Genomic DNA, 23,730 nt, shown 5'->3' with positions numbered 1-23,730 from the left:
GGAGTTGCAAGTAGTGCCCCTCATTAGACTAGTTCTGTAGCTTAATTTGGGCCACGTGCATGCATCCTAAGTCACTTTAGATGTGTTTAGCTCTTTGTGACTCTGTGAACCATAGCCTGACCATCTCCTCAGTCCATGGGATTCTCCCTAGACATGCCCTCCTCCAGGGGATCTTCCCAACCCAGGGATCGGACCCAGGGCTCCTGCATTGCAGGAAGATTGTTTACCATCTGAGCCACCAGGGAAACCATGCATTGTTATTCCCATCCAGTTTCTGAGCTTGGCTGCCCAAATGTCCTGCCAAATCTATAAACTACCTCATGTCTTTTCATGTGTAATGTAGTAAACTACATTTCTGTTTAAGTCAGCTAGGTTCATTTTCTGCTGCGTACAATTTAAATCCCTGAAAAGACATTTTTGCTTTTAATAGCCTTGTGATTTAGATCAAGAAAAGAACTGAAGGCATTGTGAAAGATGTGACTTTCAGGAAGAACCTTGAAATATAGATTCAAAGGTTGTAGGAGGGATTATTCAAGGGGCTGGACAATTGGAAGTATGAACAAAGGCACAGAGGTTGGAATAGTCAGAATTATGAGAAATTTGTGGTTTACCTAGAATTTAATATGTGTTTTAGTCTCAGTTGTGTCAGACTCTTTGCAACCCCATGGACTGTAGCCCATGAGGCTCCTCTATGGGATTCTCCAGGCAAGAATACTGGAGTGGATTGCCATTTCCTTCTCCAAGAATTTAATGTATCCTTCTGTTATTGAGAGGGGAGTAATGAGATAGCTGATTCTAATTGTGGAGTTCTCTATTTCTCCTTGTATTCTATTATTTTTGCATCACTTATTTTCAAAATTCTGTTATAAAGTGCACAAATACTAGGAGTTTTTAAGTCCTCATAATAAATTGACTCTTCCATCATTATTAAATAACACTCTTCAGTTCTGGTAAAAAATTTTGGCATTTGAACCTATATCAGTTCAGTTCAGTTCAGTCGCTCAGTCATGTCCAACTCTTTGTGACCTCATGAATCGCAGCACGCCAGGCCTCCCTGTCCATCACCAACTCCTGGAGTTTACTCAAACTCACGTCCATCAAGTCGGTGATGCCATCCAGCATGCCAACCTCTGTCATCCCCTTCTCCTCCTTCCCCTAATCCCTCTCAGCATCAGGGTTTTTTCCAATGAGTCAACTCTTCGCATCAGGTGGCCAAAGTATTGGAGTTTCAGCTTCAGCATCGGTCCTTCCAATGAACACCCATGACTTGTCTCCTTCAGAATGGGCTGATTGGATCTCCTTGCAGTCCAAGGGACTCTCAAGAGTCTTCTCCAACACCACAGTTCAAAAGCACCAATTCTTCGGCACTCACCTTTCTTTATAGTCTAACTCTCACATCCATACATGACCACTGGAAAAACCATAGCCTTGACTAGACAGACCTTTGTTGGCAAATGTCTCTGCTTTTTTTTTTTTTTTTTTTGGTCTCTGCTTTTTAATATGCTGCCTAGGTTGGTTATAACTTTCCTTCCAAGGAGTAAGCGTCTTTTAATTTCATGGCTGCAGTCACCATCTGCAGTGATTTTGGAGTGCAAAAAAATAAAGTCTGACACTGTTTCCCCATCTATTTCCCATGAAGTGATGGGACCAGATGCCATGATCTTAGTTTTCTGAATGTTGAGCTTCAAGCCAACTTTTTCACTCTCCTCTTGCACTTTCATCAAGAGCCTTTTTAGTTCCTCTTCACTTTCTGCCATAAGGGTGGTGTCATCTGCAAGCCTATTTAGTATGATATTAATATAGCCCCCAGGTTGTCTTCTGATTGCTTTTATTATGATGTGCTTATTATATTATTGAAAGGCATTTTCCTGCAAATAGAATTTTAGGTTGACAGTTTTTCCTTTTTCCTCTTTCCTCTTTTTCTCCTAGTACTTTATAAGTGCTGTTCTACTCCTTGTTTGCACTGTTTCCAATGAGAAGTTTGTTGCATTCTTTGTTTCTCTGTATGTGTTTCTCTGTATGTATCTTTCATACTGGTTACTTTAAAAATTTTATTATTGTTTGTAAGAAATTTGATTAAGATGTGTTTTTCTTGTGGATTTTTTCATGTTTTTAATTCCCGAGGTTCATTGAATGAATTATATATATCTGTGGATACAGTTTAGTTAAAATTTGGAAAAATTTCAGCTATTGTTTCTGCAATTTTTTTTTCTTTCTCCTCCTTCTGAAACTGTAATTACAGGTATAGTAAAACATTTGCAAATATCCCACCACTCACTATGTTGTTCACTGTTTTAGTCTTTTGTTGCTCTATATGTTTCCATTTTATTTTCTGTCTTCATTTTAACTGGTATTTTCTTCTGTGTCTAACCTAGTGCTAATCCTCTGCAGAATATTTTGTTTGTTTGTTTTTATCTCAGACATTGATACCATGTCTAGAGGTTCAACTTGGGTCCTTTTTACATGACATGGTCAATCTCACTCTATATTTTTAAAAATACGGAATACATTTATAATAACTGCCAATGTTTTTTCTATAATACAGTCATCTATATCATTTCTTGGTCTGTTGATTGTGGTTGATTGCTATCCTCATTATGATTCAATTTTTTTGCTTCTTTGCATGCCTGGTAGTTTTTAATTGGATGCCAGACATTGTGAACCTTATCTTATTGGATACTGGACATTTTGTATTCCTCAATATTTTTGCTTGGTCTGTGATTCAGCTGAGTTAATTGAAAATGGTTTGAGCATTTTGAGGCTTTTAAAAAATCTTTGTAAGGGAAGAGCAGAGCAACCTGCTATCTAAGGTTGACTTGCCCCAGTACTAAGGCAATGCTTATCAGAATGCTGTATCCATGCATGCTCAGTCATGCAGTCATGTCCAACTCTTTACAACCCCACTGACTGTAGCCTGCCAGCTCTTCTGTCCATGGGATTCTCCAGGAAAGAATAATGGAGTGGGTTGCATTTCCTTCTCCAGGGGATCTTCCCGACCCAGGGATAGAACCTGTATCTCCTACATTGGCAGGCAGATTCTGTACCACTGAGCCATTAATTAGGCAACTTTACACTCTGGATTGTGGACACATGAACTATTCCTGTCCCTGTGTGAATGCCTGAGATTAATCCTCTGCTCCTTTGGAATGTTTCTTCCTTCAGCTCAGATAAGTTACTTTTATTTGCTGATAAATATTTGTCTGAAGATTTAAGGGGACCCTTTGCTGATCTTCTAAGCATTTTTTGTATGCAACTCTTTCCTCTGTGCTCTGTGAACTCTAGTTCTCTCTGCACCTCCCTCCCTTCAAATTCTCAGATTTACCACCTCAACTCATAGAGATAATAGAGACAGCTGTGCTTTACCAGGGTCTTTCTTCCCCTTTGCTGGAAAGTCTATAAGCCGAAAAAATTACAGGGCTGCTGTCATTTCTTTTCCATCTCTACGGGCCCACTATTCTGCATGACTTGATATACAGTGTCTGAAAACCTGTGTTTCACATATTTTATTTGGTATTTAGCTGTTTCAGCCAGGAAGGTAAATCCAGTTCTGGTTATTCTTTCATGGGCGGAAGGCAAGTGTTGCTGTTTTGATGATGAGGGAAACTTAGATATCTTCATAGATGGGGAAAGTGTAAAGTGAAAGTGTAAAGTGAAACTGAAAGCTGAAGAGAAAGAAGAGAAAATTAATGGATTAATTCCCTAAATGAACTACAAAGGGGAAATAATGAAAAGCTGAGATAGAGATAGAGATGCTTCTTATGAAATAGGAAAATAGGGGGAGAGTAATGGTTTAAAGCAGAGAAATGTAGATGCAGAGTTCACTTGGTCAGCTGATATTACTTGAGCCCCTATTACGTAATGCAAAAGCGACGGAGGAGGCACAGAGTGCATTGTGGCTCCCAGCACGACTCCCCCAAATCACTCTTTCCAAATCCTCATTCCTGAGCTTTCTTATTCTTGATAGAAGTGAGAGATGGGTGCCTCATCTCTTGGTGCTTCCAATGAACTTTTCAATTTTGTATTGTGTTTCATAACATTAGCTAAGGAATATGAGACAAGCAATATCCATTTAGTGAAGCAAGAGTTTTAAGTGCAGTAAGCACAACAGGTTAGGGAAACAGATGGGAGGCCATCCTGCATAATCTTCAAAAGCCAGAGAAATGCAGCCATAATGAATTGGCAGGACCCAAAGGAACTATCCTGAAAATAGTTATGGGGTAGAGGGTGGTAAGAAGAAAGGCTGTTCCTCTAGAAGGATGGGAATGTGTAAAGATCTGGCGGCGAGAGAATTTCTGGAACTGTAGGTGGATTAATAAAACTGGTGGAGGACAGAGAATGCGTCAGAAGCTACATCCCAGAAAAAACTTGAATGCATTCTGGGGTATTTCAAATGGACCCTGAGATAGTAGAGAATCCTGAAGGAGTTTTAATAGAGGTGTGACTGCAATTTCATGTTTAGATATGATTCTGAGAGCAATGTAGAAAATGCAAGAGCGGGAAAGATGACTATTAGAGAAGGGACAGCGTTCCCAAGATAGTGTGAGAACACGGGCATGAAGAGAAGTGGATATATTCTGGAGAATAAGACGGTAGAAGTGCCAGACCTTGTAACTGGTTAAATATGCGACTACTACAAACCTGCTGTTTGTCCTGGATAACTGGATAGATGGGTGGTCCTGTTTCCTGTGAAACAAGTATTACTGTTTGGAGATCCTGAAACTCCTTGTAAAGAAAGCAGGAGAAAGTAGGGAAGGTTGCAATGGCTTAAATTTGTTTTCATACTTTGAACATATTATCTGCTTGTGCCAAGCACAGAGATGGAGATAGTGAAAGAAGCTACGGGGAAAAAAAGTGAGAGAAGTGGGGGAGGGGCAGTGGAAGAAATTGACACCTCGGAATCCGTGACTAGATAACATGAATTAATAATGGAAACAAAACTCTTTTTTTTAAAAATTTTTTTTTCATTTATTTTTATTAGTTGGAGGCTAATTACTTTACAATATTGTAGTGGGTTTTGTCATACATTGACATGAATCAGCCATGGATTTACATGCATTCCCCATCCCGATTCCCCCCTCCCACCTCCCTCTCTACCCGATCCTTCTGGGTCTTCCCAGTGCACCAGGTCCGAGCACTTGTCTCATAATAATGGAAACAAAACTCTTAAGAGTAGAATCTGAGAGCAGATGCAGCTGATGGGTTGAATTCACACAGCAGAATATGTGGCAGTGTGGATAAACTTATAGTAAAGTACAAAATCGGAGGCAACACGTGAGACAAACACAAGCATCTCTAAAATACCTTCCCACAAGCACGAGATGGATAGGGGAGCCAGAAATGAGAGAATTACGAGGGAGTGAAAGGCTGGCAGCCAATGAACTGAGAAACAAGACTTAGATGGATAGAAGACGTCAACATTCAAGCAAACAGAGTAGTGAAATTCCAAGCAAGAAGGTGGTCCAGGTGTGATTTGGGTGTTGTTCAGCTCATTGAAGATAGCAAGAAGTTGTAGGCAAAAAATTGTTGAAAATGTCATGAATATGAAGGATAACATTCCAAAGCATGGAGGCTAAGAGAAGTCTGTGAACAAGGTAAAGGTCATGTTGAGGATCAGTAAACCAGGGAAACAGGATGTGGAAAAATAGAAAAGTGAAGTTGTAAAGAGCTCACAGTTAACTGTATGGAGGAAGAGAGTGATGAGGGGCAGAGGTGAAATGAGTACTTTTCTTTGATTCCAGAGCTGCTGCCTTCAGTAGAAGGAAACTGGTGTCATCAAGAGTAAACAGATCATGGTAGTGGTCATGAGAGAAGAAAACCATTCTAGGGAGGAATCCATTTTTTAACAAATAATATGTCACAATAATAGAAGGGGTCTCAATGATATATTTTTTATTCCACTTGTCATTGTGGAAGCAGGAAGAAAGCAGGTATAGTCCAGGGGATGCATGGAACAAACAGCAAGGAGGGTGCTAGAAGGGACACAATGAAGTTTTCCCCTTGGTGGTAATTTTAAACAAGCACGATTCAGACCCTTCTAAGTCACTGAGCATATTGGAAACTTCAAAGTCATTTTATGCTTTGTTGTTGTTCAGTCACTCATTTGTGTCTGACTCTGCGATGCCATGGGCTGCAGCACTCCAAGTTTCCCTGTTCTTCATCATCTCCTGGAGTTTGTTTAAATTCATGTCCATTAAGTCAATGAAGCCTTCTCCTCCTGCCCTCAATCTTTCCCAACATCAAAGTCTTTTCCGATTTTATGCTTATTCATTGAAATTTTGGGGGTCCATCACTATAGCTGCCCATCCTCATGATGAATAATTTGAAGAGGTCTTCCTTTTGGACATACTTGAAGTGTTTACTGAGAGCTGTTTGGCAGAAAATAAAACAATCATGAAAGATCATTCCCTGACAGTCTGAGCCTGAAAACTCAAAGCGGGTAGAAAACTCAAAGCGGGTTCATTGATCAAACCAATGAAATTTCCTATTAGATAAATGCCACACATTAAGTAACAGGAAGTGATGACATGAAGAGGTGGGGAAGATAAAGGACCTACACAAAAGGTTTCACTCACACCCTGTTTTATGGTTTCTACTCTGATGCTGCCACCACACCTATGAGTTTCGCTTATTAATATAATAAAGAGATAGAATGACTAAAATCTGATGACCAATGCATACAACTAAACAGCATTCCTCAAAGGCTAAACCTGACAGACAAGATTAGTATTCAATTAGTGTCTGATGATCTTGCCTAATTCTTTTTCAGCTTGCTCTACATGTGTTTGTATGTTGCTGTGTGTAGCTTTGCTTATCTTCAGCTGATCTTTGAGAAAATTTATCTCCTCTCATTTATTTTACTTATAAAATATTGACATTAAAACCAAATGTAAAATGGGGATACATTGGGGCATGGAATCCAAACCATACATAGAATCTTTAAAAAAAAAAAGTCCTTCTAAGTGTTTAAAAGAAAACAGGAGGGTCTTCTCTGGTGGTCCAGTGTTTAAGAAGCCACCTTGTAACACAGCGGGCCTAGGTTTGATCCCTGGTGGAGGAACTAGGATCGCACATGACTCTGCAGCAAATAAGACCTCCTGGGGCAACTACTGAGCTCCTGCAAAACAAGGAAAGTTCCTGCATGATGCAGGAAAGGTCCCGGGTGCCCCAACAGGGACTTGGTGCAGCCAAATAAATAAATGGTTAAAAAAAAAAAAAAAAAAAAAAACACAGCAATTCATAAGTTTGTCAAGTGAAACCAACAAGTAAAGCTTTATGTGGAAAATACAACTTACGCAACTTTATGTGTACAAAACAGTGTGATGTGTGCATATGTAAAAACCAGAAAAGTAGTCATCATCCTACCAGCTACCATTTAAAGAGTGCTTACTTGGGGTTTACCATTTTCATGTTGCATCATGTAATTCAGACATCCATATGGAGCAGGTCACCTCAACCCCATTCCACAGGTGAGCACACCACTGGCATGCAAAGCAGCGGGTTCCCTGCCCAGCATGCGCTGCCAACAGATGCTGGCGCTGACCCATCTGACTCCACCAGGCGACAACGTCCTAGTGGTGTTTTTAAAATCCCACAAGAGTCCCATTTAAAACTGACCCACTCCCCCTTTTCGGTGTGACTGATAACCTGGATTTTACTTTGAGTCACAGCTCCAAAACCTGACTTGTAGTTAAACCGAGGAAAGTGGGACGGGGAAGCGGTGAGAGTTGAGGGGAGGAGAGGTGAAAGAGAACAGGTGGAAACTACGGGGAGGGAGACCAGGGGAGGAGGGAGGTGGAGCCAAGAGCGCTGGCCGCCCGGTGGCACAGGGGACCGGGAGAGCGGGCGCAGGAAGAATCGGGCCAGGTGGCCGCCGCACCTGCGCACGTGACCCGCGCGGGCGCGGTGGCGGAGGCGCGCTCACCTGGGACCACGTGACGGGGCGGGGCCCGGCCTGGCCGGGGACGGCGCGGCCACGCCCCCTCCCTCCCGAGCAGCGCGCCAGGACCCGGCGGGCCCGAGCGGCGGCGGCGGCGGCGGCGGCGGGAGCCGGGGAGGCGGAGGCGGGCGGAGGGAGGCGGTGGCGCACGGAGACGCAGCAGCAGCAGCATGTCGGCCGGCGGAGCGCCAGTTCCGCCGCCCCCGAATCCCGCCATGTCCTTCCCAGCGCCGCGGGTCACCCTGCCCGCCGGCCCCGACATCCTGCGGACCTACTCGGGCGCCTTCGTGTGCCTGGAGATTGTAAGTGGGGCAGCCCGGGCGAGGGTCGCGCCCTGGATGGCGAGGACGGGCGGCCGCATCCTGACCCTCCGGGCGCCGTGTCCCTTGCGCGGTACCCCAGCTCCCGTCCCCCGACGTGGCCTTCTTCGGCGCTCCTACCGGGGTCCTCCCGGTGCCCAGCGCAGCCCGCATCTGGGCGGCGGCGCCACCGCCCGGGCCCTCTCTCCTGGCACCTGTTACGCGGCCACCTGCTCCTCCGCTGGCGACAGAAATGGTCCCGGGAGAGCGATCAGGAGGCCCCGTGGGGCCGAGGATTGGGGACTTGAAGAGGAGACGGACTATTTGGGTTTGTGGGTACCGTCGGAGACCCCGGGAGGCTTGCCCGGGGTGGCAGGCGCGCGGGGCTGGAGGCCTCGCCTGTTGCTACCTGCCATTTTATTGGGTGGTGCAAGGTGTAGCCGATGACTGGGTGACCAGGAGGCCGCCAGGATGTGGAAAGCGGGGGCGGGAGGTGGAGGAAGAGGAGGAGGAAGGCTAAAGACCTGGGCACTTTTTTTTAGTTTTGGTTTTCCCGTGTTGCCACTCTGAGCGCCCTTTGGATTGGGCAGAGGAGCAGGACTCGAGAAGCAGAGCAGGGGAAAGGTGAAGCAGACTGTTGCCCTTGGCAGTAGCTTATCCAGTGAACTGAGGCTGGTAGGGGAAAGGTACAGACGTGGCTGTCAAGTTCCTCGCTTCCTGCCTTTGCGCCTCTCCCTTCCTCGTCTTTCTTTGAGACAGGCCAGTTCCTTGGGCTTAGGTGACCGTCGGGTCATCCGGCCTGTCGTGCAGACGTCTTGGGCTGCAGATTTGAACTTTTAAAACGGCATTTTATGGAGTTGGGAGGTTTTGAAGCTCGCTAGGAAAAATGTGCAAATATAAATTGGGCAACCTGAGGTTGCATCATGCCCTGAGAATGGCAAATACAGAGGGAAACGTTCTCGAGTCTGCGCCTTTTCTGCAGGCGGGTTTTGTTTGCTCGGTTTGGAGTTTTCTTTTCATACCCCTCACCCCCTCCTTTGCGTTTGCATAACCTGGATTTGGGTCGCTTCGGTTTCACTTTTGTGCTTTGGGGATGGGACGCCTGGTGAGCATTGGTTTTCCGCCCTATTGTGCTAAGGCACCCTAAGTTAGGTTTAAGCTCAGATTTGAATCTGAAAAAGGAGACAAGTTAAGTTCCAGCCTATAACATCAGTAATCAGATCGTGGCTTCGAGGCTGGAAGAGGCCGACTTAAGTCTGTGCCCAGTTTGGAAGTATCTGAATACGTGGGATGAGGAACGAGCATCCAGGTGAGAAGAGCCAGGAGAGGGTGGTTTTGTGCGGGCTGCACTGCTAGGCCAAGGGAGACAGTGTAGATCAGTGAAGGCTGACAAGAAAGATTTCACAGGTTCTGGGCCACTTGAGTTTGCTGTTCTTCAAACTCCAGTTGTTTGCATACCTCTGTCAGAAGTTTTTGCCATATCCACTTGTTCTAGAATTTACAGATTGTGTGCTTAAATGCATTTACCTTCGGCACTTCAGTACCTTAGCCTCATCCTAAGCATTAAAAACATGAATTCTCAAATGTGATATGCTGGTTATATTTTTCTAATATTTATTCAAATAGATACTTGTAAATATATACATATGTTTGTATATATAGTCTTCCCAGGTGGCGCTAGTGGTAAAGAACCTGCCTGCCAATGTAGGAGATGTGAATTCGATCCCTGGGTTGGGAGGATCCCCTGAAGGAGGGCATGGCAACCCATTACAGTAGTCTTGCCAAGGAATCCTATGAACAGGGGAACCTGACAGGCTAGAGTCCATGGGGTCACAAAGGGATGGACATGAATGAAATGACTTAGCAGAGCAGAGCAGGTGTATGTATATGTAATGATATGTGACATACATGTATGTATATAGATGCAAAGAAGGCTTATCCCTGTGCTGTCAAATCACACGCCATCTCAAGAACCACCTGTGTTTATGTGACACTTTCTGGAAATTCTGCTTCATTCTGAGGGAAAAAAAGTGGAAAATGATTTATTCTATTTCCTCTCTCCCACCCCAGTATCCTCTTTATTTATCTAACCCAGTGGTTCTCAACTCCCGCCATATTTAATTGCTCAGACAGATTTTCAAAATAGTCCCTAGGCCAGGCTAATTAAATCAGACTCTCTAGGGGAGCGCCTCAAGTCCGTGAGGTTTTTCCAAAATCTCCCCAGAGGTACTAATGCAGTCTTGGCTGAGAACCACCAAGGGAGACCTTTATGGGGCTTTGTTGACAAGAAGCCTCTCACCCTGCTAGAACTTTTGCCTCGCTCCATTCCAGGAGAAGCCCCAGGCTTACAGAAATATCCAGCCTCTTTCCTCTTGTCTCTGCATTTCCTCTGGCTTCTTATCCTACAAGCCCTTCTGGGATCCTTATCTAGATAGAACGGCATCACTTCCGAAAGCCAGTTCCATTTAATTTTCACTTGTTATGGCCAAATATCTTGATAGGTTTAAATCTGAGCCCCCCATTACCTTTCACTTGATATCAACATCCCTCTTTCCTAACCCAGTCCATGAAAAATAAAAGGACCAAAATATTTCAGTGGAAGTGGTGACCTTAGAGAAAGCAGAGACCACGTTGGAACCAAACTATAGCTCCTTGGCCCTCATCATGTGCCACTTAGCGCTATTGGATTATGTGCTTTAAGAGAGCTGAGATGTAGACCTCCTTGGTCCCCTCTTCCTATCTAGAAAGTCCACACTGAGGACGTGCACAGATATGAGCAAAGGAGACACTTTTAAAGCGCCTTTGGTCCTTGATCTCCTAATTTCCCTCTAATGTTCTGATCCCTTGAAATTGTTGAGCCTCCCATGGCTCCTCTTCAGAAATTTCTCTCTGTAAATTAATGTGAGAAGGAGTTCTAAACACTGCTCATCTCCTTTCTGGCGACCCCTTATTTGAGCTTCTGCCAAGGTTCCTAAATATGCCCAGACTCCTTAATTTTGACCTTCTATCAAACCTACTTGTCCTTGCAATTTCTTTATGTCCTAGTGCTGTCAAAACTGAACTCTTGAAAACCGAACCTGACAAAGACGGGCTGGGCTATCAATCATTGGTGAAACCATGATCTTGGAGTTCATGTCTCATACTAAATAGTAACTTTGCTCCGATAATTTGATTTCAATTCACCTTATGGTACCATATTCACAGTCTCTCAAGTGTAAGGCAGTTGTTGGGGAGACAACTCAGAAGATATAGGTATTGTCAGCCTCCAAACACCAGGTAAAGTAATTTATAGTGCTGGGTTCCCAGGTGGAGATAGTGCAACTCTTAGACACCTAAGTTGTCCTCCTCTGGCATTTTGCACTCAGCTGTTCTTACCAACATGTGCTTGCTATGAAGAGTTTAACACTAAGTTAGTTTTGCAAAGCAAAGCCTTTTAGTTTAAGATGGGAAGCCTTCAAAAGTTATCATTTTCAAAATCTAATGCTTTGATTCTGTGGTCCCTGAATTAATATTTTCCAAATCATTCACCAGGTAATTAGTGAATATCTATTGTGCACAAGACATCATTCTAGGAACAAAGATGTTTAGACCCTGCCTCACCTGAAAGAGCTTATAACCTAGTTGAGAGGATATGTCCCCAGATAACTACCATTCAGGTAATAAAGACTCAACCATGAAAAGTGAACTGTAGGCAAAGCACTCCCCAGTCAGGTCAGTGTAGGAAGATGCCATTGGAGCATCTGAACTTTTGGGCTGAGCAAGCTGTTTCCTGTCCTTGTCCTTAATGAGCTTGTCTTGTATTAAAATAATGCACAAGAAGATCAGAAGTATGAATGTATTAAACATGGGAAAGAGTAAAGGTCATTATCGTATTCAGTGTGTTTCACAGTTTCAGTGTTTAGGAAACCATCTGCATTCCCCAGGAAAATCCTGAACATCTTTCTTTATGTGAGATAGTCTAGGACTCTTATTCATAGGCTTCCAACTGCAGTGTTTAGGATGCCACAATCATTTTCATGTATTCCACAAATGACTAAGAACCAGCTATGTATCACACCTTCTTTTATGCCCTGAAAATAGGATAATTAACATAACTCCTGCTCTTAAAAGAAATTTCTATACAGTGAAGTAAAAGCCAGGAAGGAATTATAATGCTATGTTTGAAGTGATAAAATTGGTTTATGAAAAGTACTATTGAAAACCAGGGTGGAGTGCATCTGGCCACTGGGAAGGTCATATCAGGCAGCTTCAATGGGACGGTGACATTTGAGTTTAACCTGAAAGTATGAGTAGAGGTTCAATAGACAGGAAAAAAAATGGGAAAGAGAATTCCAGGTAGAAACGAGAATATGTGCAAACCCCAGAGACAAGAAAGACCATGGCATAGAGGTTCTGGCAACGATTAGTATTTTTTGACGTGTGTTTTTTTACATAACTCATGGGAAGGTGGCAGGCTAGGAAAAAGGGCAGGTAGAGTTCAAGGTGTGGTTTGCTGAGAAATGACCAGCCAAGGCAGAACATTTATTCTGTCTGTGAGGGGGAGCTGCTGAGGGACAGAGGTAAACTTGATCAGACTTGTGTTGTAGAAATCTTTGAGTGGCAAAGGTTGGTCATAACGTGGAGAGGTTGAAGGCAGGGATGATCGCTTCGGGGCTTATTGCAGTAGTTTGGATGAGGGATAATGCAAACCTGAAGTATGATAAAGAAAAGAAGCAGAGAAGAGACACAGACTTGATGTTTAGAAGGTCAACCATGATGTAAAGTTTGGACGTGGCCTGAAATGATCCTAGACCAAACTTGAGTATAATATATAACACAGAGGAATTATACCAGAAAAACAAAATGTTAATGAAAGATGATGGAGAGGGATGGGCGAAGCAGCAGGCATATGCAGCCACGCAGATAAATCTATGGCAAGGATTTCAGGTTATTTTCAACCCACAGCTTTGGCTGTAGATGGACTCAAACATAAATGTTTGACTGTGTAGAGTTTTCCTCTCTCGACCAGAAAATAGATAATGGTTGCAAAGGGACGTTGTGTGTCTACAGTGGTGAAGGTGGGGCTATCTGTGGGTATATTTCCCTGTGTTGAAAGGATTTTAATTCTTAGGTAAGATTTTTCCTTTGCCTCTGAGTTGAGAATCTCTATCCATGAGAAAGGAGTGTTTAAAACTTCATAAGAGGAAAAAAAAAAGCCCCTGCCAAAGATTATTTTCAGCAGTCATTTGCCCTGATTGGCAGCTCCGTAAGAAATAGGAAGAACTGAAATATGGGAAACTTGAAACCAAGTTGCTGATAACCTTGACCTTGAGCTCCAAAGGAAAAGGTTAAGGAGAGGAGATTTGTCTTGCGGTGTCCGATAGAAATGTTGTACCTGGTGGTAGGCGCCGTGGATGGAGTGTGTCTGCACTGATACAACTGAACAGGAAAGACTGTGTAATGACAGGAGCCAGGAGCCAGGATGGTGTACCCAATACCGCGCATGTGCAGCACTTAACAAACGCTGTGAGATTGCTCTGTAGGACAAGCTGAAGAGTGTGTGAAAATATTTCAGAGAAACTGACTGGAGTGGGGAAGGGCAGCTTTGAAGCATGCCTGCTTAAAGTCTTGTCCAATTTCTTTCTAGAAGAAAGGAAACATTTTATTTAAAACATTTTTATTTATACCGTTGTGTGAAAATTGTATAACTCTTCATGTAGAATTCATTCACAGTGCTTTTCAGGTCTGTTATATTCTTCTACTTCTCTGTATATTCTTGCTATTAATTTCTGAGAGTTTGATATTGAAATTCCAACTAAAAATCTTAATTTATCTACTTAAAAAATAATCGTGATGTATATAGTGGAACTATATGTAATGTTGTTCTGTATTTTCCAAGTCTCCTGTCAATGTGTTATCATACTTTCATAATTTAAAAAAAAAATAAAATAAAAAAAAGAATGGTAAAGGCTAAATGGAAAAATCAAGGTGCTGTAGATATTCACTATAAAATCCAGTCTGCTTTTCTGTATGATTTTTTTTTTATAATAAAATATTGGAGAGGAAACAAAAAATTTTTTATTGAAATATAGTTGATTTACAGTGTTGTGTTAGTTTCATATAAACAGCAAAGTGATTCAGTTATATATATATATATATAAGTATTGTTGCTGTTGTTTATTCACTAAGTCATATCCAACTCTTTGTGACCCCATGGACTGTAGCCCATCAGGCTGCTCTGTCCATGGGATTTCCCAGGCAAGAATTGTGGAGTGGGTTGCCATGTCCTTCTCCATATATAAGTGTACATATTTTTTTTTTATATTCTCTTCCATTATAGGTTATTACAAGATATTGAGTAGAGTTCCCTGTGCTATACAGTGGGTCCTTATTGATGCTCTTTGTATAGTAGTGTATATATTTTAATCCCAATCTCCTAATTTATCCCTCCACACTTTCCTGTTTGGTAACCATAAGTTTGGTTTCTACATCTGTGAGTCTATCTCTGTTTTGTAAGTAAGTTCATTTTTTAGATTCCACATACAAGCAGTGTCATATGATACTTGTCTTCCTCGCTCTGGCTTACCTCACTTAGTATGATCATCTCTCGGTCCATCCATGTTGCTGCAAATGGCATTATTTTATTCTTTTTGTGGCTGAGTCCGTTGTGTATATATACCACATCTTCTTTATCCATTCATCTGTCAACACAGATTCCATGTCTTAGATATTGTTGATAATGCTGCAGTGAATATTGGGGTGCATTTATCTTTTCAAAATATGGTTTTCTCAGGATTTTTGTCCAGGAGTAGGATGGCTAGATTATCTGGGAGCACTATTTTTAGTTTTTTAAGGAACCTCCATTCTCTTCTCCATAGTGGATGTACCAATTCACATTCCCAACAACAGGGTAGGAGTTTTCCTTTTTCTCCACACCTTCAGCACTTATTATTGCCCAGCTGCTAAAATGTCATGACTCTTCTTTAGCAGCTTATAGCTTACTTGACTTTGCTGTGTCCTATTTTATGTGAAAAGGGCCATGCCCTTGAGTAGTCACCACAGACAACATTCCTAACTTTCGTATAATAGCTTTCAGAAGAAGGGGGGTAAAAAGAAAGATAAGAGGCAATGACTTGTACAGTCCTTGTGATGCTGAAGCATTGATATTTTTGCATGAACATTTTAACCTGGAGGATAACTTGTTACCTATAAACATGTGAAAAACATATTTTAAAAATCAAGGGTGATTATAAATAAGAATAAAAAAGAGCCAGAACATACATCTCTTCTGTAATGTGGGCTTTCCATTTTAGGGTTAGTAGCCGCTATTTGAGAAACCAAAATGGAAGTTTAGGTCAAAATGGACAAGAAAAAAGTCTAATTCTTTATGACATTGTCAAATGTATTTTTAAATCTTTCAAATGTAAACTGAAATAGCAAATCCTCATTTGCATTAGGTCTTTTATATAGATGTCATTTCTTGTTGCTTCTCAGAATTTGTCCTTTTTTTCCCTGATTAAAAACAAAACAAACAAAATGCCGTGACAATATTTGCCTCTGAAAACTGTACCAGGGCTAGTCCAGGACCAGTTTGAATGGAAATCAGCATGGTGAGAAGGCAGATGGTGATTGATGGGAAGGAGCCAGGGTGGATGGGGCAAGGCATAAGACAAGCACTACTTTGGTCACTAGTTCCATGGCAATTGCAGTAGAATAGGTAAACTGAATAAAATCTTGAGATCAACTGAAGAATTAGAAGATTGAAAGAGGGATCATGAGCTAGATTTCAAAAGGTGCCAGCTTCCCCATAACTTGCCACCCTAGGCTCCTAAGATCTTGTACGAGGCTGTGGGTGTTGCCAATAATAACTTAAAAATTGAGAAGGACATGTTCCTGCTTCCCGAGTCTTCATGCCTAATTTTGAACACCCACCATGTACCAAGGAATGAGCCAAGCTCCAGACAGCAATGTGTTCCCAGCGTCTCAAGCTGCTCTTCTGGAGCATTGTCCTAGAACCATCTATCACACACACTGGTGAGTTTCCATTCATTGCAAAGAGAATGCAGTTGAGCATCCTCTGTATAAAGTGCTGGCCTGGATTCTGAGCATCCAGAGATGTTTAGGCAATGTGGCCCACTCTGACCTCACAATCCAGTGGGCAAAACATGCATGTGAGCCTCTGATTTTAACCAGTCAGGAAAGTCTCTCTGTTAAGACTTGGTAGCAGAGTTTTGTTATCCATCAAAAAGTCTGAAGGCAGCATGCTGGGCAGAAGCATGGACCGGTGTGATGGCCTCTTCGTGTGCAGGGGAAGAGGGCAAAGGCTGCAGTGCAGAGAGAGGGTGGCAGGGAGAGGAGCACTGCAGGGGAGAGGGTGGGCTTGGAGAGGCTGCCAGCAGTCTCCCCCATGCTGTCCCCACTGGACTGCAGTCACATCGTGAATGGCTTTGCACTTTTATGGGCTGCCTTGTAAATACATCTATCAGTTAATGTATCTGTTGACTGAAGTATATTCCACTTAAAAACATTCTTTGGAACACATGTTGTATATAAAATGGAGTTGAGGTGGGAGGGGGGACTGGGATGGGGAATACATGTAAATCCATGGCTAATTCATATCAATGTATAACAAAAACTACTGTAATGATGTAAAGTAATTAGCCTCCAACTAATAAAAATTAAAAAAAAAATAAATAAAATGGAGTTATAGGTGATCTATTCACTAGAAGATAAATAGTCTGAACATGTTAAACATCCTTTAACCATATTGTTTCATGTGCAGGAACCCGACTAGCCAGCATCCAATGAAATAGGAGAGATTATCAGGAAGATAAGGTGTTCTGAACTTTTGGAGGCCTTCAAACCCCTTTGTGATTCTGATGGACATTGAAGACTGTATATGACTGTATACAGAAAAAATGTATATGCACTTACCTATCCAATTTGATATGATTTTGGAGAATCAGTCTGGCCCTTTACCCCAAGTCAATCCATGGCCAAATTACAAAAACTGCTCTGGAATAAACATTAGACTTTTGGTGGCTGGACTAGCATAATGTTAACAGTATAAGTTCAGATCCCAGGTCTAACATTTATTAACTGTATAATTTAGAGCAAGTTATTAATGACTCTATTTCGAATAGTTTATCTATAAAATGGGAATAATAATGGTGCTTATCTCTCAGTGTTTGTAAGGCTTAAGTTGGTACAAATGAAACCCTCAGAACAGTGCTTGGAACACTAGAGCTAGGTAAATACTAGCTCATATTTCTCTTAGCCTCATCAGCTTTAACCTCATACTCAAGCTAACTCCGTAAGCCAGGTTGGGAGACGTTTTTTTCCTCTAGGCATTCTGGTTTTTTCATTCCACTGATATAAAGTGATGAAATGTCCAATATGTAAAGAGTAGGAAAATTAGAAAGAGGGTTATGCATTACATGCAGAAAGTTCACAATATTGAAGTGTTTCTCAAGAGGGGCAGTCTGACCAGCCCTTCATACCTTCAACTTCACTTACCTTTCCCTGGTCTCATTCCAAATATTGACTGAAAATAGGTCAGCATAGGAATTGGCCTGTTTATTTAGTGAATAATAAGAGTATACTAAGATGAAGGTGTCAAAGTGATTTGGAAATTATTAGCTAAGTTGTCGGAGGGCATGTTTAAAAGCACGCTGTTAGGAAATAAGTGACATTTGAAAAGAAAAAGGGTGTTTGCAAACGGAATCCTTTGGGGACATAGGAAGACCATCCAAATAGAAGCCAAGTTGAGAAGTCTGTAATCCATGCAGCCAGAATTACTGGTTACTCAAGACCATGGTTTCCCGTGGGGTTACGTATTTTTGTCCGTCCACAGTTTCTAGTGAAAACATGTTTTAGCTCCAACTGTGAGGGTTCAGTTTGGTGTGATGTGTGGATGAATACTTGCACGGTTTTCTTATGGCAAGGCTTCAGCCAGGTCACACCCTCTGGCCTGCAGGAGCCAAACTGAGTGATGAGCATAGACTAAGCCACAAAGGAGACCATGGGTTTAGGAATGGGTAGCAACTTATGCACGGCAACTCGGGGTGTATTTGAGCACTTAAGCTGCATGCCAAGGACACTTAAATTTGAGCTCAGGAGACAAGGGATAAGAGGGGAAGACTGATACCTGCTTGAAGAGGTATTTACTTTTGCATTACCTGGAAGTCATCTTGTCTTCTTGTCAGGGCTGAGATTCAAAGTCATGAGCCCTGACTTTATTCCTGGAAGAAGTTTCAAAAGGTGGTGCCTTAGGGAGTCTTGTGTGTAATTATCAGTCTTTTTAGGACACCAGAGAGTGGTGGAAGGCCATAATAGACAAGAGGTCAGAAGTGAACTCAGATCCAAGACACACACACCACCAGTGAACCGGCGTTCCCCACTTCTTCAGGCCGTGTGCACTCTCCAGTTGCGGCAAAGTGTTACCAACGGTTCTCCCTCAGATTTTAACCATTTTTGTGTTCTGCTTTTCACTTCTAAAAACAAAGCTCCCTCCAGAGTCACCTCTACTGAACAAGGATGCTGATAATTAACGTGGCTGGTAAATACTCTAACGTGGCTGGTAAATACTCTGAACTAAGGAATACCTAGAATCAGCTGAAGAGAATATACTCAACATTGGTCATGTTAGTGAAGGCTCAGTTTTTGTTTTTTTTAAGTTGGAGCCATATTTGGATGCTCAGGAGAAGAGTAGCTTTTGGCAAAAAGAAGAGGTAGTGTATTGTGGAGTAAGGAGAAATACTGTGTCAAGGCCCTGCAGACCTGTTTACCAATGTGACAGCCTTGCAGTGAGGAAGGTGGATCTCCAGAGTGGGCTTAACTTTCTTCTCTGGCCCATCCTCTACCTACTGCGGTGAGCAAGATTTAAATCTGGGTTTCACAGAATCTCTGATCTAAGGATGTAGAGTGTGGGGGTGTGTGTGCACGCGCATGTGTGCAAAAAGCATCTGTGAGGGCCGGGGGGAAGGCATTCATACACCTTCCTGCCTCCTCTCCCCTCTTTCCAGCCATACCCACATCACAGATGGGAACACAGGTCTGTTCTCTTCTCATATACACACTTAGTTCCCTTTCCTAGCCTTTGAGGTATGGGAAGGACAGTAGTGTCGAGTCTGACAAGAACAGTTCATCTCTGCTGTGTCACGTTAGCATCCCTAGTCACAGCCCTCATCTGCCTTGAAAGCCTGCTTCAGAGCCTGCCTCCCCAGCCTGCCTTCTGGATTCCTCCCCTTCTGCTCCTTCTCCGCTCTCCCCGTGTCCCGGAGCACACAGTGTTGAGCTCTTTTTATAGCACTCACCACAATCTGCTCCTGCATCAGATCTGATGGTGTCTATTTCTCCCTTACTTAGAGCTCCTGGGGACAGAACCTTGCCTTTTTTTTTTTTGCCTCTTTTCTCAGTGTCCTTGTCTAGTGCTTGGCAGCAGATTTGAGGCTGGCCAGTTTGAGGTCCAGTCCAGGTTTATTACATGGTATGCTTAATTCCTAGAGACCATATAGCATCTTCTTTAGAGGTGTCACGTGATCATAACCTCTGTATTGTATAATGACGCTTATCCTTCTGAGTCTGCCTGTCCCCAATGGACAGTGGCACGTTGTTCTTTATTATTCTTTATTTTGGCACCTGGAGTCTCAAGAAATGATTCTTGAATTAATAGATATTTAGTACTGATGTATATTTCATAAACAGTATTTAAAATAATGTTGCCTATTTGTAGGGAGGGAGTAAAAACAATGTACCAAGAAGAAGAGGCTGAGAAAAAAGAAAAAATTGCAAGATCTTATCGCCTTCAAATATGTATTAAACAGTAAGAAAGAGCAGAGAATTTTTTACCAGAAACACTGTTTCTTTCATAGTTACTAAGGTTATGGTTACATTTTTTTAAAAATATGTATTAATATTCATGACTTAGATTTACTTCATAAAACTTTCCAGGTTGATTGTTCATGTTTGTTTTGGAATTAGCACTTGAGATATAATATTATTATCTATTTATTTGACTGGCTCTTTCATTATTATTGTTCAAGTGATAACTTAGACTTTCCAAAATGTTTTTCAAAGTACTAATGAATTGTGTGGGCCTCTTTTTTTTTTTTTATTTTAGAAACTTAATGCTTGTATTTTTTATTTCTAATGAGCAAGTTGGATATTATCTAGCAAGATGCACATGATTATTGCTTTTTTTTTTTCAGTATTTGGTGCTCCAATTGTTCTCCCATGGGAAACAAGAGCTTGCTTGTTCATGAAGTAAATATCTAAGAGCCTTCCATGTGCCAGACATAACCTGCTTCTGTGACGTCACTTATATTGTTGTATTGTGTATGGGGCTGGGGATTCATTCCCACTTGCCTGTTCGTGTCTCTAGGATACATCTATAACTTAGGTTTTTCATAGCCAAATTTGGCACAGTGCCTGACTGAGAGTTAGGAAAGAATTAACATGTAGATAAATAAATGATATTAGATACAGAGGCATATAAGACAGCCTGCTATCAAGAAGGTCTAGTAGTACAGTTGGACTGAAAGCCAAGGGCATTAATTATTAATACAGTGTTTCTCATCCATGTAACAAATCCACAATAGGGAGTTTGCCCAGAGGGCTGGAAGATGGCCTGAATGTGGGATGGCACTTAGGAAAGACCTTCTGGTTGATGTGCTATCCAGGGTGAGCTATGCATGGGCATTTCTCAAGTACACATAGGGAAGGAACAATATTCTGGGCCAGCATAAGTCAGGTCACTCAAATGTGGAAGAGCTTTGTCTCTGGACTGTTCATTTCTTTTGCTATAAGGTAACATGTGAAGAGTTGATTCATTGGAAAAGACCCTGGTGCTGGGAGGGATTGGGGGCAGGAGGAGAAGGGGACGACAGAGGATGAGATGGTTGGATGGCATCACCGACTTGATGGACTTGAGTTTGAGTAAACTCCGGGAGTTGGTGATGGACAGGGGGGCCTGGTGTGCTGCAACTCATGGGGTGGCAAAGAGTCGGACACGACTGAGTGACTGAACAGAAACTGAACTGAAGATGTGAGGGGCTTAGTGGCAAGAGACAAGTATGAAAAAGACAGGTTAGCTCATAAAGGGCCTGGAATACCCTATAAAGGATGTGTAGCCTTTATCTCACTCTCTCTCTTTTTGTGGCTGTGTGACATGTGGGATCTTAGTTCCCCACCAGGGAGGAGTTTTAACCACTGGACCACCAGGAAAGTCCCTAGCCTTTATCTCTTTGGTGGTAGCATGGAGGAGACTGTTGTTGTCAGATTCATAAAACTGTCTTCACCCGCTCACTCCTCCTGTGTTTTCTCACTCCCTGCTACCTGCCCCAGCCGTGAATCTGGGTGTTTTCCTTATCCGTTCTTTTGCTGTCATGTGCCAGCCTGCTGCTCCATCACCCTGAGCTCTGCCCTTCAGCTCTGCCAGGCTGTTCCTCTGCCCTCTGCCCTTCTCCCTAGCACTGTCCTTTGAGTTGTTGCTTCTAGGCAGTGTTTTCTGACTTCTCACATCTGGATTTAGCGCCCAGCATTTGCCCAATTGTGCCACATGTGAAGCAGCATTTGAGAGACTTGCTTAATTTCCTCTTTCGTATAAGACACTGTGAACTCTGTGATGGCTGAGACCATCATCTACCATTTTATGCCTTGCACCCGGCACAGTGCCAGACAGTAGGTATTTATTGAATATTAGGTGTGTAAATATCTAAAGTTCTTATTCTCATGTCCAACACATAGAAGAGCATCAATAAGTGATGAAAATTTTTATTGTTTTCTCTCATGTACAGTGGTGTTTGTTTAGTTGCTAAGTCATGTCCAACTCTTTTGACCCCGTGGACTGTAGGCTGCCAGGCTCCTCTGTCCATGGGATTCTCCAGGTAAGAATACTGGAATGGGTTGCCATTTCCTTCTCCAATCGTGTACTGTAGCTACAGCTATTCAGTTAGTTAGCATTTAGTCGCTCAGTTGCATCTGACTCTTTGCGACCCCATGGACTGACTGTAGCCCGCCAGGCTCCTCTGTTCATGGAATTCTCCAGGCAGAAATATTGGAGTGGGTAGCTGATCCCTCCTCCAGGGGCTCTTCCCAACTCAGGGATCAAACCCAGGTCTCCTTCATTGTAGGCAGGTTCTTTACCATCTGAGTCACCATGTATAGGCAATAATCTCACCTGTGCGAATAGGTCATGATAAGGACTGAAGCATGGCCATGAGAAGTGACAGGTTAGAAATTTATGGCTGATCTTTGCTAATAGCCTCTCTGAGAAGTGGTGAGAGCAGAAGCCAGTAGATGGTAATCAGGAGAGGAAGTGTAGAGATAAATGTGTAAAAATGGTGAACTGGAAAGGGAAATCCTTAGAGAGGAAAATGGAGAGGCACCAAGGTCAAAGGGAAATACTTAAGCTTTTTTTGGGCGGGGGCATAGTTGATTAACAATGTGTTAGTTTTAGTGTATAGCGAAGTGATGCAGTTATATAATACACATACATATATTTGTTCTTTTTCAAATTCTTTTAAAGGAAAATGCTTTTAGATGGTGAAAGCATGCTGAGCCTGGTCATAGGCTGAGGACGAGTCCAACAGAAAGGCAGGTTCAGAAATAGGTGTGGAGTCAGATCAGGCCCCTAAGCAGAAGCTCTGGCTTGCAGCTGAGAGAAGGCATCTCTAGTAATGACGGAGACAAGTCACTGGCGGGGCTGCAGGAACACATGCAGGGGCCTGGGGAGGAACTAAGGCAGCGAGGAAGCCTGATGCAGGCATGTCCGGTTCTGTGCCCGAATCTGTCACTGTGTTTCTTTTCCCCTGCAGGTGTTCGGTGGACTCGTGTGGATACTCGTCGCCTCCTCCAATGTTCCTCTACCTTTGTTGCAAGGATGGGTCATGTTCGTGTCTGTGACAGCTTTCGTCTGTTCCCTTCTCTTCCTGGGCGTGTTCCTCTCTGGCGTGGTGACTCAGATTAATGCCAACTGGAATTTCCTGGTAAGGGATCTTTATATCTCTTTCCAGAAAATGCGAGAAACTTGTGAGTATCTTGTTCTGTCCTGGGATGCCAGATCTCTGGTTCTCTCCATTGCCTCTAGTGGGAGAGGAGAGGTCAGAGCACAGGGGCTGCCGTGTTGCCGTGTGGCCGGCCCATCTGGACAGCAGGGTCCCAGCTTGTGCAATTCCGGCATCGACATAACTCAGCCATCTCTCTGTTACTCCCTTATGAGTTAGATGACCTTTCTGCAAAGATGGTTTTATTGTGCACAACAAATGAATCACATTACAGTTATTGAACTGTTGAACAGATGCTTTTGGGAGATGGATGCTATGCCATTTATCTTAAAGTTTTCCATTGATTCCTGCTTCAGATACCAAATACACATATTCTTTTCAGAAAACAAGTAGCTCTATATTCTACTCTTCAGAAAATTTAGAAAAGGCAAGGGGATATTTTGTATTTATTTTCAATGTCCTAGATTAGCAAGAGTAGATACATTTAAAGAAATGAATTTGCAGTTGACAC

General features: G+C 42.7%; 1 protein-coding gene across 3 annotated transcripts in view; it reads left to right on the top strand.

Moving 5' to 3' along the window:
- The first annotated feature begins 7,818 nt into the window (after positions 1–7,818).
- The window catches only part of MAL2 (mal, T cell differentiation protein 2), a 74,501-nt gene continuing 58,589 nt past the window's right edge, over positions 7,819–23,730 (top strand). For 2 of the 3 annotated variants that reach the window (XM_070477227.1, XM_020889063.2), the window contains exons 1-2: positions 7,819–8,238; positions 23,031–23,201. In XM_070477227.1, coding sequence (XP_070333328.1) covers positions 8,107–8,238; positions 23,031–23,201 — 303 coding nt within the window. In that variant the 5' untranslated portion in view covers positions 7,819–8,106. The remainder of the gene's footprint in view (positions 8,239–23,030; positions 23,202–23,730) is intronic. The other variant, XM_020889064.2, reaches the window with a different exon arrangement.

This window comes from Odocoileus virginianus, chromosome 15 (genome assembly GCF_023699985.2).
Source record: "Odocoileus virginianus isolate 20LAN1187 ecotype Illinois chromosome 15, Ovbor_1.2, whole genome shotgun sequence".
In the NCBI taxonomy this organism is placed as follows: Eukaryota; Metazoa; Chordata; class Mammalia; order Artiodactyla; family Cervidae; genus Odocoileus; species Odocoileus virginianus.
This window is presented reverse-complemented; position numbering and strand designations above follow the sequence as displayed.